At 44.6% G+C, this 15,037-nt stretch overlaps 2 protein-coding genes across 2 annotated transcripts; both read left to right on the plus strand.

The window, feature by feature from the left end:
• The first annotated feature begins 495 nt into the window (after positions 1-495).
• xkr7a (XK related 7a) lies at positions 496-8,262 on the plus strand. Its single transcript, XM_088369216.1, has 3 exons — positions 496-1,096; positions 3,931-4,130; positions 5,796-8,262. The coding sequence occupies exons 1-3, from the start codon at positions 552-554 to the stop codon at positions 6,743-6,745; spliced, it is 1,695 nt and encodes a 564-aa protein (XP_088225342.1). The 5' UTR covers positions 496-551; the 3' UTR covers positions 6,746-8,262.
• Positions 8,263-9,291: 1,029 nt separating this feature from the next.
• On the plus strand, positions 9,292-14,964 carry cables2a (Cdk5 and Abl enzyme substrate 2a). Its single transcript, XM_088369213.1, has 9 exons — positions 9,292-9,905; positions 10,718-10,810; positions 11,995-12,072; positions 12,219-12,315; positions 12,521-12,689; positions 13,096-13,193; positions 13,293-13,399; positions 13,477-13,681; positions 13,803-14,964. The coding sequence occupies exons 1-9, from the start codon at positions 9,415-9,417 to the stop codon at positions 13,941-13,943; spliced, it is 1,479 nt and encodes a 492-aa protein (XP_088225339.1). The 5' UTR covers positions 9,292-9,414; the 3' UTR covers positions 13,944-14,964.
• The last annotated feature ends 73 nt before the right edge of the window (positions 14,965-15,037 follow it).

Genomic DNA, 15,037 nt, shown 5'->3' on the forward strand with positions numbered 1-15,037 from the left:
AATCAGGTTGCTGGCATGCTGGAGCCTATCCTGTTTACAAAGATTAGGTTGCCGTAGGCCATATACTACATATAACCATTTAGTGTTCACGGAGAAAAAAAAAAAACACCCAGGCAAGGGGAGAATACGCAAACTCACCACAGGAATCAAACCCACAACCGCTGCGTTGTGAGATAATTAGTTGCCCACTGTTTCATCCTCATAAACAGTTTAAAATTTGAAAAACAAAACAAAAACCATGAATACATTGAAACAACATTTATAGTTGAATAAAAAGATAGATGCAGCTACATTTGGCCATTTGTTTTAAACCTGGTCCATCTGTCAGTTTTAAATTTACCCCCCCTCCAAGCAGTCCTGCATGTCGAGGCCATGAAATGTCTTCAATCATTTGCAGCATTTCTCCGTCTAAGCAGATCGATGAGCGACGGTTAACTTACTCCTCTACCTTCCTGGCCCTCCCCCCGACCGAAGCTGCGCGACCCCTCCTCGCCCTCCCCCCTCTCCATCATTTTCCCATCTCCTCCTACTCACTCTCCCCTCCGACAAACATGGCTGCGAAATCTGACGGTGCCGCCGTCCCTCCGCGAACCCAAATCCCGGCCGACTGTCCCTCCAGGCCGGACCGGCAGCCTCCGCAGAGCCTCCACGCCGAGCAGCGCTATTCCCCGGCGGACTGCTGCTGGACACTGGGCGCCCTTTTGGTCTTCTTTTCGGACGGGGCCTCAGACCTGTGGCTGGCCGCCGACTACTACCTCCGGAGGGAGTACTGGTGCTTCGCTCTGACTCTAGTATTTGTGATTGTCCCCTCCGTGGTGGTGCAGGTGTTGAGCTTTCGATGGTTCGCCTACGATTTTTGCGATACGCCGGAGAGCGGCACGGCGGCGGCCGCTGTAGTGGCGGCGTCGTCCGGGGCGGATACGAACGACTTGAGCGCCAAGGACGGCGGCGAACGGGGCGCTGGCCGCTCCGCCGCGGCTGCAGCCGGGGTGCTGCCCGGGCCGGCCACCGTGAGCCGAGCCCGGGGATGCTGCAGAGTGTTCGTGTGGCTCTTCCAAGCGGTCGTTCACATCCTCCAGCTGGCACAAGTGTGGAGGTAAGAACAGATGATGGGAAGCTCCACACCCCGGTCAACCCTTTGTGTGTGTGTGTGTTTTGACTTGGGCATCAGTGGAAATCCGATTGAGCATTTACTCCGTGCATCCAGCTTAAAGCACATGCACGCTCTTTGTCATCACTTGTAAGACTAGTAAGTGAAATGACACTCGCACTAGTCAGTGCACTATGCAGAAGCTAGTCAATTAAGGAGACAGCCAATATTTATTTACTCATTACAATATAAGACATTTAAACAATTTAAATTGTTACCACTTTTCTTCCTGTTGCAATGTTGAACAAACGGGCTTACTATAGGACACAATATTTTAAACCAGTCAAATTTCTGCCTGTTTCATAGCTCCATTATAAGTGTTAACGGACCCCCAAAAACAATTTTGTTCAATTAATGTGTAGTGTTATTTTCATTCTGTCATTGCCATCAAGCTGAAAAAAATCATACTGGTCAGGCCCTACTTTATAAGTGTCTTAGTGAATACAGCGTATGGGTGAAACGAGTAGGTTCAAGAGGGGGGTGCCAGTCTTGGCCAATAAGTGCCAATCGTACAGAAACAGGTGAAAGTCTGCCGGGGGTTCCGCCTTTGGCCATGTTCGATCGTTGGTAAGAGTGTTTGCAAAACCTTGTGGTCTTGTTTCCCTGTCAGACGTTTCCTCTCTTTGTATTTTTTGTGACATAGCTACATTGGTGATTTCCTTGACAATCGTCCCATGCTGTTTGTGGTTCAGTAAAATTATACCGCAGTTTTTACGTCACAGAGTGTTGGCTATGAACTTTGAACTTTTGACAGTTGATAGACTCATTAAAGGCAAGATGTTTCAAAATTTGGTTTTTGTCTTGTGTAGGCCTGTCCTTTAAGCTGTCAAAAATTATTATGCCTGCCCCACATTGTCCTACTTAACCAGGCTACTTGTCCCACATTTTATCAGTCTGGAGGTTAGGGTTAGACAGAAGCGCTGAAAATACTAATAGCGGACTGACAGATGGTTAGAATTTCTTTTGGCTTGAAAAACATTTTATTGTATGTATATGTAATGTATTTTTTGAGGTGGGTAAAAAGTTAAAGAAGCAGTAATTAATTTAATTTGTTTGTATCAATGTATCCTGTTGTCTGTAGAATTCAGGAAAGAGGAATTGTCCTCCAGGAGATGTCAATGACTTGTCAGTTTTCCTGCCAGGTCTGCACCGTTCACGCTTTCATAGCAACGCCCTCTCTAAGTGTCTCTCAGCAAAACATGCTGACTCTCCCAGCGTGCGGCGAGACTAAAACAAAACGCTTCCTCCTGCACGAGGCTGCGAGTAGGTCTGTGGGTCAGCAGCCCAGTCAGATAGCAGAGGCTGTACTTAAACTCTTGGCGCCCTGATCACGTTTGACAGCCCCGAGTTGCCACCAGGCTGGAGGCGGCAGGCTGTGAGACATCCCAGCCAGCTGGATGGTCTTTCATCCCATGATGTGTTGCATGATGAAATACGATGCAAATCAATTGCTTGGAATGAACATAAGCAGTTCCTGTGATTCGCTATCTTGCATCTTCGTCTGCATAGACAGCCCAATATTGATTTCCCCACTTCCTCCTGGAGCGTGCACGTGCGTGTGCGTGCGTGTGTGTGTCCAGCAACACATTAAAAAGCTGAATTACCGGTAATGCCATTAAAGCAGTGGTGCGGGTTCCGTTTGTTGCAGTCCAGCATGTGTTCCCATTAAGAGGATTACCTTCCTGTTTCCCCCTCAGCTGTGAACACGATAAAAATACATCATTGATACACAACCCAGAAGGACTGGACAATATTTTTCAATAACGTAGATATGGCAATGACATTACAGTATTCAAATGTTGGAGAAAGCAGCACTTTCTACACAATCCTTAACACAAGCTCACCTGTCGCCTGAATTTGGTCATGTGATGTTTGCAAGCAAAGCAAGCCTTTATGCGTTGTGACGTTATTTGAAGTCATCAGCATGTGTCGCGAAATGATCGCCCACCCGATGTGGATAAATCCCGGTGGATTTAACTGCTTAATTCGTGTTCCAGAAGAAAAAAAACATGTTTAGACGAGTGGGTGTTCATCAAACATATCATTGCAAAGGTGGCGTTTATCATGACCGACTGTTAAGGAACAATCACATTACAGGAAATGAAATGCAGAGGAAGTGTTCTGATCGTGACGCTCGCCAATTTGTGGGCTCAAGAGCGAGGATGTGCATAATTGCCAGATTGTGGTGGTGGTGTTTGTGTTTCTTACGCATTTCATCCCAGAGGTACAATTTGTGTTGCGGGAAGCAGAACAAGAAAAGTATGCACAGACTCCCTCGTGGTTCATCGAGCTTGGTGACATCAGGTCCTTCTGAGGTCGTCAGGTGGTTATTCTTTCTCACACACACAAACACACGCGGTGTGAAGGGGATGATTTCTTTGCTCAGCCCACGCAAATGGATGTCACATATGACCTCTACATCCAAAGAGAAAACCAATTTGCGCTGAATGCTGTTTGCTTAAGGCGCGTGTGTCTATAGTGGCAGAAGGTCCCTATGAAAGCAAGGGTGGGGGTGGGGCTCCATGTCAACAAGGGATTTGCACTGAGCTGTGCACTCGCCTAACATTCAATCTCCAAACTAGATTGAGTGTTTTTATTTAGTTTCCTTGCTGTTTTTGCAGCCGTCTGCGCTTCCATCCCTCTGACGTGTGCACTAAAATTAAAAGCTCCCAGCTGCTTAGTCCATTCTCATTCCAAATCCCAATGGAGCCAGCCGCACACTGGAAACGTGTTCAACTTCACTTTTGACAATCAAAACAATTGAACGGTATCTCCCCCAGGTACGTCCGAGCCTTGTATTTGGGCGTGCAGAGTCGCTGGCACAGGGAACCCGAGCGGCGGCACTATTACTGGCGCATGATGTTCGAGAGCGCCGACATCAGCATCCTGCGTCTGCTGGAGTCCTTCCTGAAAAGTGCCCCCCAGCTGGTGCTGCAGCTCTCCATCATGATCATCACCGGTCGGGTGTTGCCTCTTCAGGGTGAGGGATGCCACATGACTCAGATCACAGACAGACCATTGTTGAGAAGTAATAAGGGGGAAAAACTGGTATAGTATTGCAGTGGCGAGCCTCTTGTGGGGACTAACCCACTTTGATTTCATTTCTATCACATCAAATTTCTTGAAACAATCATTACTAGACAAAAACTGCACAATAATAGCACATATGTAATTGTGCCAGGTACATCTAATAGCAAATGACAAAAATATTTGTTAAGAGGCTGAATTCTGGTCGGAGATACAGCAGATTTAAAAAGTCTGCACACCCTTGTTCAAATGACATTTTTTTTGTGTGATAGAATAGAATAAAATCAAAATAATTAATCTACATTTGTTCCTACTATTAATGCGAGTCATGTAAAAATGTTTTCCAGAGAAGACATCAAATTAAACTACTTCAAAAATGTGTGTACTCACTATTATAACTGGGCATGTGGCTACGTTGAGTATTAACCAATCATCGGAGTCATCATTTAAAGCAGCTCTGTAAAGTTTCGGTGTTATTGTTGCCGTTTTCTGGCATTTTTTTCAACTTTCGAGCAGAATATTTAAGTGATTAAAAAGTGTAAATATCAATTATCAGACCAGGGTGTGTAGACTTTTTCTCTCCACTGTACATGACATTCCTGGAATAAACAGTTGGGAATAAATGATTACATCAACATAAAACAAATATTATAATTAGTTATAAATGTTGGTCATCCCGTGATGGCCCACCACTGCACTATTGCCATAAAGTAAGCAGGCTACTAGCTACTGCTGCACGTAAGATGTCATAAAGTAGAAGAAGTTATGAATGGTCACATGGTGCCCTTTTGTTCCTGTGATTGACGTTTCAGTTTATGCTCATGGGACAAAAGGTGAAAAGAAATTTCTCAATCTGCACCGTTATCCAGATCTGCACCAACATTAAATGGGTTCCGTGTGCCCACCCACTTCAAAGTGTCTTGGAAATCAGTTAAGTAGTCAATGCGTGATCCTGATCAACTAACCAACTAACCAACCAAACAAACAACCACAAAAGGTGATCATAACATAACCTCTTGAGCTTGTGCTTTGTACTTGGTGGTGCAGTGGTACCTCCAAGTTTTGAACTTTAAATTGTTTGGCTTCAAAAACAACATTTCCAATTGATATCTATTACATCAGCAACAGACGTTGTTTTTAACCATTTCACCGTTATTTCTGGTTTTCGTTGAAAATTGCCGTAGGGGTAAGATGAACAGTTTAAAGTTGGAGCGAATGTAGAAATACAGGGAAAAAAAAATCTTAATTTTGGCTTTCATTTTGAAATTTGGAAACTTTTTGTGGTAGGGACAAAATCAGCAGTTTGAAATTGAAACAATTCAGATCCATCAAAAAAAATGATTAATTAGATGGAAGAAATGATTGTAAATTTTGGGCTTTATTTTGAAAGTTTAAAAACAAAATGGCGATAGTGATGAACTGAGCAATTTAAAACTAAATTTGATGACAACAGGCAGGGAGGTACCACTTTATCTTTGGCTTGATGTTTGTTTTTTCCCATCTCTGCATGCTCGCACATGAGCAGGGACGCCTATGCTGAGCCACTTTTGCAGTGGTTTCCTTTAAAATGTCTTCAGCATCAAATCCGTTCTCATTTCCTTTGCCGTGTCCTCCTCAGGACTTTCGGCCTCCGCCTCTCTGATGTCCCTCGCCTGGATGGTGGCCTCTTATCAAAAAGTCTTGAGGGACTCCAGAGATGATAAGGTCCCCATGAGCTACAAGGCAGTCATGGTTCAGATCCTGTGGCATCTCTTCACCATCGGGGCCCGAGCTCTCGCCTTCGCTCTCTTCGCCTCCGTGTTCCAGCTCTACTTTGGCATCTTCATCGTAGCGCACTGGTGCATCATGACCTTTTGGATAATTCAAGGCGAGACAGACTTCTGCATGTCCAAGTGGGAGGAGATCATCTACAACATGATGGTGGGCATCGTGTACGTGTTCTGCTGGTTCAGCGTGAGGGAGGGCCGCACTCGCTGCAGGATGCTCACCTACAGCCTGACGGTGTTCATTGAGAACGTGGCCCTCACCGCCACTTGGTACCTGTACCGTGACCCTCGTTCCTCAGACTTTTACGCCGTCGTCATGGTGTGCGTGGTGGCCAGCAGCTACGCTTTGGGCACCTTCTTCATGTTTGTTTATTACTGTCTGCTGCACCCCGACGGCCCTGTCTCAAGCTGGGGCTACATTGTGGAGAAGCAGACGGCGGTAGAGACGCCGGTGTCCCCGATGTCCAGCTTGCCCCCAGATGTGGTGAGCAGCCCCCCCAGGACCTTGCAGAGGATTAAAGACAGAGAGCAGGGCTTCGGGCTGGACGGAGATGTGTTCCAGGTGCGACCGCCTCGAGGACCTCGGGCACCGGTACGCCACCCTTCACCCAGGACAGAGGGCCCTGTCATCCGAATAGACCTGCCCAGGAAGAGTTACCCTGCCTGGGATGCTCACTACATCGACCGGAGGCTGCGCAAAACCATCCTGGTGCTGGAAAGTGCCGCTCCGGTCGCACCGCGGATTCAGTATCGCTGCCTGGGCACGCCCAAAGAAGTGATGGAGTATGAGACAACGGTGTGATGTGAGAAGACTGTCCAGCTCCAGAATAACTTGAACAAGTGTGTTTGCTCATGCCAAGTGCTATGTTATTGTCAGTGTAAAGCTCGAGTTGAGAAGGTAATTTAACTGCCTCTAAAATGTTGAATGCCCTTGTCAGACTTGTCAATGTTTCAGTGACAAAATAATGCAAACTTCGCAGCGAGTGAGCCGACCGGTACATTTCTCGGTTAAAGTGGAATTGTGATTTAAACCTTTAAATCTTCGTCATGCTGTTTACATTTTCACGAGATCAAGACAAAACCTAACCATCAAACGAAAAACAAAAAATTGGCATTTTGTGGCTTCAAACAGGAAGAATCAGGATGGATGGATGAAAGATGGATGGACTGAAACATTGAACACTTGGACAAGTGTGCATTCAAACATTTGAAGACTGTCAATGTAAGTCAAATCTGTAAAGGTTCTCGTGCATTTCAGGTTGTGACGTGATAGACAAGTGGTTCATCTCCACAATGACTTGAAAAAGTGCATTTGCTAAAGCGACGTGCTACGAGGTTGTCAATGATGGTGCATACTATGGTTTGTGCATTTCTCAGGTGAGAGTGGTATTAAACAACAAAAACGAGAGGCTTAAAGAGAGCTGAAGCGTGCCTTCAAGCTGTCTGTCTGGCAGCTAGAGCGGAAACATCACTGAACATAAAGGCTAGACACTCCCACTGTACTATACTTTTCAATACTGCACAAGTAGTGATCATCACCATTTTCAAAAGCTGTCACTCATGTTGAAGGAATGGTGGCTTTCAAATCTGGAGGGGCAACATCAGAGTTGAATGTAAAAAGAGTAGTAAAGGCTTGAGCGTTTCTGGGACATAAAACATTCCTGTGTCATTGCTGAGGTGAGCTCGAACATTTCGATAATAAAGGGTTACTCTTTGGCGGCCTGAGTGAAAATAAGCATATTAATATTATGATACCCACATGACGGGAAAAAAACCAACAGGTCAGATTTACCATGTAAATGAAACGATGAGGATGTTATAGCTGTCAGTGCTTGTTCTGTGTCCAAATTTTATTGCGTGAATACTGTCAAGACAAGTTTTAGCTCCAGATCGGCAACTTCCACAGAGAATAGCATAAGTGATGGGTACATATAAATTTCATAAGGGTTCTTTTCTTCTTGATGCAAGGATAAAATGAGTGTAGGAAGTCAACTTTACATTTAAGTTCATTCATTCAAGGTGCATCTCTTGGATAAGGGAGTTTTGTTGTCAACACTATTCAGACACAGAAATCAATCAAGAGCCCATTCAGCACCTTTAACCACCCAAGAAGAAAATGTCAAATGGGATTTATGGTGCTAACTGTCAGACTCGGTCATGTATCATCAAGCACACGGTGTCACTTCAAATAAGCTTGGAAGGAACAGTACCTCAAATGCAAAGCAAGAATCAAAAAGCCTTAAACTGGTCGCACCAGACTGTTGTGCAAAATGAGAAGGTAAAGTCATGAAGTTTGCTGCTTGAATAAAGAGCAATGTGTTTACCTGACGTGCTGCCCTCTTTTGCTTTTAGAAGTTGTGGGAAATGATCTTGCGCTCAGTATTCTATTTTTGTAATCATCTGGGATGGTATAACACGTTTAAGAAACCAACAGGAAATATTAACAGTACTCAGTGGCATTTATACTTTGACCTCGGGAAAAAAAACCCACTACATTACACTAAATCCTACTAAATAAATTATAGTAAATTACCGGGTCATTGATGATAGTTGATTTAAACTTCATTTTTTGTTTGCATGACTGGACACACCAGCAGAAGCCACAATAAATTAATCAACATGCAGAAATTGTTGAATTATTGACATTTAATTGTTCACGCTAGAACAGTATGAGTACTCACTTTTGAGTACCCACTGATGAGTACTCAGTTTAAGGGGCATCAAAATTGAAATATTTTTCTCGTTTGAAAACTGTTTTTGGGGGGATTCCTGGAACGTTATGGCAGATAAACAGATTATTTGGGTCATTTGTTATGCGGGTGAACTGATAACAGAACAAATTTGAATATTTGTCCTGATTTCTGATGGAGTTACTCGGACCAATCACGAGGCAAGCTGCTTGGGGGCGGGATATGCGCCGTGACGCAATCAAGAAAGCCGGGGAAACGAACAAACCAAATATGGAAGAAGAAAAATGTAGCGACACCAGTGGACGGATGTATGGACGTTGCAATTAATTATGTTCTCGCAGAATTATCCACAGATTCCTTTTTTAAATAAAAACAGCAAGAAGCGCTTTGCTCATTTTTAGCGTTTAAAGATTCCTGTGCCGATATTATCATCCGTTGTCGTGATTGGTCAAAACAAACTTTGGTAGGCGTGCACAAATATCCGCATGACCCAATCGGCTCGAAATATTGTCCTGGATGCTCCGCCTTTCCAGAGCAGATCACACTTGAGATCAATACCGTCAACTCCTTTGAGTGATTCACGTATCAATCTGACTCTGCCAGGTTCAATAATAACGTCATTAGGCTAAAACCGCTCCAAGGCTACACAACCTACTAATAACGACAATAAAAATGACATATGCATGATCCAATCATCAACATGAATATCTGTGGTACCGCCCACTCCCCCGTCACCTTCCCTACTAGCTACCAATAGCCCTTAGTAAGGTTCCGAAGTAGAATGGCATCAGCTCTATGTGGTCTTCAGTCAATCGGCAGCAGCAGTAGTAAACCGGCCAAAACACACCGAGAGCAACGAAGGAAATCCAGAGATTCCAAAAGGAGACAGGCCGCTGTGTTGTTTCTCAGTAATATCTCACTGGACGGACGACCTCAGTGTCGGTTGAACAATGATAATCAAGCTGCTCGAAAAGCCGCCGAGGAGCCCCCGTGGACCCCGCAGTCAGACAGCCAAGGGCCGGTGTCTCAAGTGGCGGAGCCCGCTCCGTCCGCCGGTAGCTCTTCATCCAGTTTTCCTGGAGTCTTCAGTCCTTCGGTCAAGTCTGCCGGAGCCAACGAGGTGTTCTTGGAGGGTGGCGGTACAGCCGAGAGCCCGGACACCCCGCTGTCCCCCTCGACCAGCGGTTGTCAACAGCCCAGCGTCTCCCGTGGTCGTTCAACCCCCGCAGTGAGCCCTCTGCCCACCGGTCAATCTAAGGATTCACGACCCAGGTTGGTTCCTTCGCCACGGCCCTGTAGCATTTCCTGGTTGCGTGCTGAAAACGCCATTTAGTTCTTCGGACACTTTTTTTTCTAAGTCATGGATAAATGAACTGTAGCTGCTTCTGCAGTCCTTCTGTCAGAGGTGGCAAACTACTCACACTCAGTGTTCATGTACAAGTACAGATACTTTTGTGAAAAAACGACTGGTTAAAGTTATTTAATTATATTTGTAATTATCAGTGGCTGATGACGGTGAATAAGGAAATTCTCCTCTTTCCCGAGCTAGACGAACTCCTCAAAATCCTGTTTGAGAGTACAAAGCACAGACATGTTAGCAAAGTAGCCATACAGCATCAGGTACTTGTGAGAAACCCAATTGCACCAAACTCAGTGAAATAAAATAAAGAAAGACGAGGAGGAGGATCAACTCTGTTAGCACACCATTACCTGCGACAACAGCAAGTAAGAACTCCTGCGCGGCATGCAGGACGGCTTTTTATTAAGCACGCCCACTTGAGTAACACAGGTGTCTTCCCTCAGCACTTAGACTAAGTGACTTAGACTCTAAGTGACTTAGACTCTAAGACTTAGAGTCAAAGTGAAAATAACAAATACAATGAATCAACATTTGAACAAAACATAATCGAAACCATATACACCCCCACTTGCTCTCACATTATAAACCCACATTTTTACCCGTTTTCAAATGCAAGCAGTCGAAGAAAAACTTTGTCAGTCAAGTAAATGCTTAAGTACGCATACTTCATTAATTCCCACCACTGCTTTGTGTTGATCTTCAACCCATACGGATGATCTCCCAGGTTGAGGAATGTCTCCGGTTCTCCTGGACCCAAGGTGCCAAAGAAGGTCCATTTCATCAAGACCATGAGGCAGTATGACACCAGGGGATGCAGGTGAGTCCCGAACATTTGCAGTACCCTCCAAAAGTATTGGAACGGCAAGGTCCTTGGTTTTTGTTGTAGGGCCAGCGATTTGAGAAAATAATCAAATTGTATTTTTCCCCCTAAAAGTTGTGATTGTGATCAATATACAAGTATTGTTTTTTAATGTCCTTTTCAATTATTTTTTCCCCAACTAACAAGTAATCAATCCAACTTTATTACAATAATAAAATAAGATCTATTATAGACGAGCGCAAGGTTTAAACTTACTAAATACTTCAACAAAAAGTGTTGTCACCATGACAACAAAATACTTTTGGAAGGGACTGTACATACAATTCAGAGCAGCAACATTTCAACATCAGTCCAGCTACAGCTGTTTGAAAATTTCCTTTTGGCATTCCCGTCTTGTCACCCACCGCCATTTTTCCAATATGCTGCTTATCAGAGTAAATGCTGCAAGGGAAGAAGACGGGCGCTGCTTCAGTGAGCCTAAGCACCCTCCGATGCTCTACAAGAGCCTAAAGGAGTTCAGCAAGTGCAAGTTGCACCCCGTTTCAACAGTAACTTGACCCCCGGCAGCTATGAGGCTTTCCTGAAATATCTCATCACAACTTAAGGCTTCATAAATTACTCGGCAGCCGTATTGTTTTGCTTTGATTATTTTTACCATTGCCACTATATCACCTCATCTTCATATGGTGTGTGTTTTTTCCTGATGCCGTGTGCTAAGAGATTAGACGGACGGAGCAAGGCAGCCTATGTTGATGACACTCGGCAGGTCTGTCACGCTCGTGTTGAGGGAAAGTTGTCGGGCAAGCTTTTCCAGAATTAAAAATGTTCCATGGGTTGTTTTTTTGGTATTCCATCAGGCAGCATTGAAGTGCGGTCTGAATTTCAAATGGCGTAGACTAGGGAGGATTTAGATTTGTTGAGCCCAATTTGGGTTCTATTGGTTGTCCGAATGAGAATTCTCCAAAAATGGATAGATTCAGATTCAGCATAAACCTGCTACAATTTAAAATGACTCAAGTGAACCCTGATTCCACCGAGCCCATGTGACTCCCGGAGCTTGAAATTGATTGACACAATACTTAACGATAAAAGGTGTATCGTGCACATGACTCCTAATTGATTCTAGTCAAGTCAGTACTAATCAAATATTCAGTAGTGCCTGTACTTGCTGTGCCCCGCAGGATCATGCTGATTTGTGCCAGGCGGTCGTTATACGCTGCTTTCTCAGTGCTGCCCTATGGAGAAATTGCTCAGCTCAGGTACATGTGAAAGCACACCGCCATGTATTCATCCATCCATCCATCCATCCATCCATCCATCCCGTTGCCACCGCCTCCTTTTTTTCTTTGTCATCGTCTACACGCCGAGCTCGCGATATGACACGCATGTGATTCACTGTAAACAGCGATGCTAAGCTGGAGGCGCCGAGAAGACACTCCTCCGTGGCGGCGGCTGACCTGCTTCCTTCGCTGGAGGGTGTGGAGATGGCCGCGTGTGATAAAGTAAGTGGACTGTCACACGTGACCAGACACGTGGCAGTTTAGTCAGATCAACTCGAGTGTTTGTAACTGTTATAATCAACGTGTTTTATTTCTTAAATGTATAAAGCAAGAACTCTACTTATTTGGAACTTAACTTATTTAGAAATGAATCTACGATTTCTCTTTACAGTCTTTAACAATGTACTTTGCCCTTCTTCCCGTTTAGACTGTTTCATATGCTCAGTTTCTTTATCCAACCAATGCCTTGGTGAGAGAGAGGAGCGGCGGTGCACCAGAAAACTGCGCAGCTCCAACCCAGCCAGCACGTTCCCTAGGCAACGGGCCAAGGACTTTTACCCTTACCCGCCTTAATAGCGCTGTGGCACAAGAACCAAGTATGTACCTGAGCACATGATCATATCCAATGCAAGAGCATATAACGGAAGGCCGATGCCAATATTTGAAAGAAAAAAACACTATTGGAAACTCTGTAGGTTACTGCGAGAGATAATCGGCCAAATTGCTATCTGATGTTGATTATTTTGGAAAGAGCTATATAATCGGACGATTTAATTGGCAGAACAATTGATTGGAATTGGTGGAAAGTAACTTTGTGTGAAAAATTGTAGCAAAAAGGCCACAATATCACAACTCATCATGGAGTCAAGAAATAATTAAAACACTGCAATTGTGAAGGCTCCATGGATGTAGGAATCATTATTTGGAAGTGCTTCTCGTGGATGCTCGCTCTTGCCGTGCAACAAGCTGCAGATGTTACAGGTTTTTCCCATTTCATCTCAGATACGGAAGAGGTGGCTGAGTACGACCCCAACCTGCTCAGTGACCCTCAGTGGCCCTGTGGGAGACACAAGAGGGTTCTGATATTCGCATCCTACGTGGTGAGGGTTGTTGACAAACTGTGGAGTTGGTTTTGCTCTCTGGCTCCCACCACATCATTATTTCGCTATCGATCGATCGGGCTATTTCTCACTCGGCAGACGACAGTTATGGAGTACGTCAAACCGTCAGAGCTGAAGAAGGACATGAACGAGATCTTCAAGGAGAAGTTCCCTCACATTCTGCTGACCCTCAGCAAGATCAGAAGGTAGAAACGTGTGCTTCATACCTCTCCACCATTCTCTACGCTGCATTGACAAACAAAAACCTTTTCCTTTGCGTCAGCCTGAAGAGGGAGATGCGGGCCGTGAGCGAGGAGTGCGGCCTCCAGCCGGTCACCACAGCGATGGCGTTTGTTTATTTTGAGAAGCTGGTGCTGCAGGGGCGCCTCAACAAGCCCAACAGGAAACTAGTGGCAGCCGCATGCGTGCTGCTGGCTGCAAAGATCAGCAGTGACCTGAGAAAGAACGAAGTCAAACAGCTCATTGACGTGAGTACACTGCAGCAGTACCTGAACGCTACCTAATTTATTTACCTTGTGAGGAAAAGCGGATCAGGTTCGTGGATGGATGGACAAGCACCCAATCACATCCCTTGCTTTATTCCAACAGAAACTAGAGGAGCGTTTCCGCATCAACAGACGGGAGTTGGTTCCTCTGGAGTTCCCCGTGCTAGTTGCCTTGGAATTGGGCCTCTACCTGCCCGACAGCAAGGTGATGCCGCATTACCGGCGATTGGTGAAGCAGGGATAGCTCGACGCCCGAGACTTACTTTATGACTAGCACGCATGTGTGCATTCTTTGGATTTGTCGTGGTTCAACTATATGGTTTGTCAAACTGTCTTTTTGTCTGGGAAGCCTTTTGTGTGTTTATTCCTTGATCAGCATTTTAAAGTGTACTTGTACACTACTACTACTACTACTGGTGCCATCTTTTGCCCAGTGGCTCCATGGACCTTAAGTAGATATCAAAGATATGGAAGAAATGTTTCCACAGGCTTGTGGATTTTGCACCTGAATGACCTAAATATCATTTGTCACTTGTGTTTTTAAACATGCCTTTTAAACCCACTGTGACATTTAGTCGTTTGAACTTTTTGACTAGACATTGAACTGTAGATTGTGGCATGTAACAACTGTGTGGCACTCTTCAATGTATTTCATGGCAGCTCTCTGTAATGTTGTTTACTTTGTGTGTGCGTGTGTGTTGTGCACAAAGCCCCAGTGTGTATCTCTGGCACGTTTGATTTCTCAGGAATTTTGCTTTGTGGTGTGTGCGTTGTTGTCAGATGTGGATGTGCAAGCATTAAAGTGCCTCCGACTCCAGTGTGCTGTAAGTGATGTTTCAGTCCAAGCAAATGTTTGTGGTGTGAGACCTCTTAAAAAAACTGTCTCAACTACTAAATATGTCACTGAATGTAAAAGAAAACCAGTCATGTGTAAAACGTTTTGTATTGTGTAAATCAGGGGTGTCAAACTCCAGTCCTCGGGGGCCGCGTTCCAATATGTCTTCCAAGTTACCCTCGTTAAACACACCTGAGTGAAAAGATCAGTTCATTTTCACGTTCTGCAAGAGCCTAACTTTTCACACAGGTGCACTTAACGAGGGAATCTTGGGAAACATATTGGAATGCGGCCCCCAAGGACTGGAGTGCGACACCCCTGGTGTAAATTATTAAAATATATTTAAATGCAGTTTGTTTTGTGTAGTTCTTATTGTAATGATTTCATGGTTATAATCAATAAAAGATTATTTTACACCTTGATCCTCTAATCTGCACTCTTCGTTATTTTCTAAAAATATTTCTATAAGCACTTTTTTTTCTTGTTAATCTGTGTGTGTACAT

Source organism: Syngnathus floridae, chromosome 2 (genome assembly GCF_059516105.1).
Source record: "Syngnathus floridae isolate MCC-2025c chromosome 2, RoL_Sflo_1.0, whole genome shotgun sequence".
Classification (NCBI taxonomy): domain Eukaryota; kingdom Metazoa; phylum Chordata; class Actinopteri; order Syngnathiformes; family Syngnathidae; genus Syngnathus; species Syngnathus floridae.

Excerpts from the sequence above, each read along its gene's own strand:
- xkr7a (XM_088369216.1), top strand. The coding sequence starts at position 552 with ATGGCTGCGAAATCTGACGGTGCCGCCGTCCCTCCGCGAACCCAAATC. Across the intron at positions 1,097-3,930 it reads CAGCTGGCACAAGTGTGGAG|GTACGTCCGAGCCTTGTATT; the intron begins GTAAGAACAGAT and ends TATCTCCCCCAG. Across the intron at positions 4,131-5,795 it reads TCGGGTGTTGCCTCTTCAGG|GACTTTCGGCCTCCGCCTCT; the intron begins GTGAGGGATGCC and ends TGTCCTCCTCAG.
- cables2a (XM_088369213.1), top strand. The coding sequence starts at position 9,415 with ATGGCATCAGCTCTATGTGGTCTTCAGTCAATCGGCAGCAGCAGTAGT. Across the intron at positions 10,811-11,994 it reads TATGACACCAGGGGATGCAG|GATCATGCTGATTTGTGCCA; the intron begins GTGAGTCCCGAA and ends TGTGCCCCGCAG. Across the intron at positions 12,073-12,218 it reads GGAGAAATTGCTCAGCTCAG|CGATGCTAAGCTGGAGGCGC; the intron begins GTACATGTGAAA and ends CACTGTAAACAG.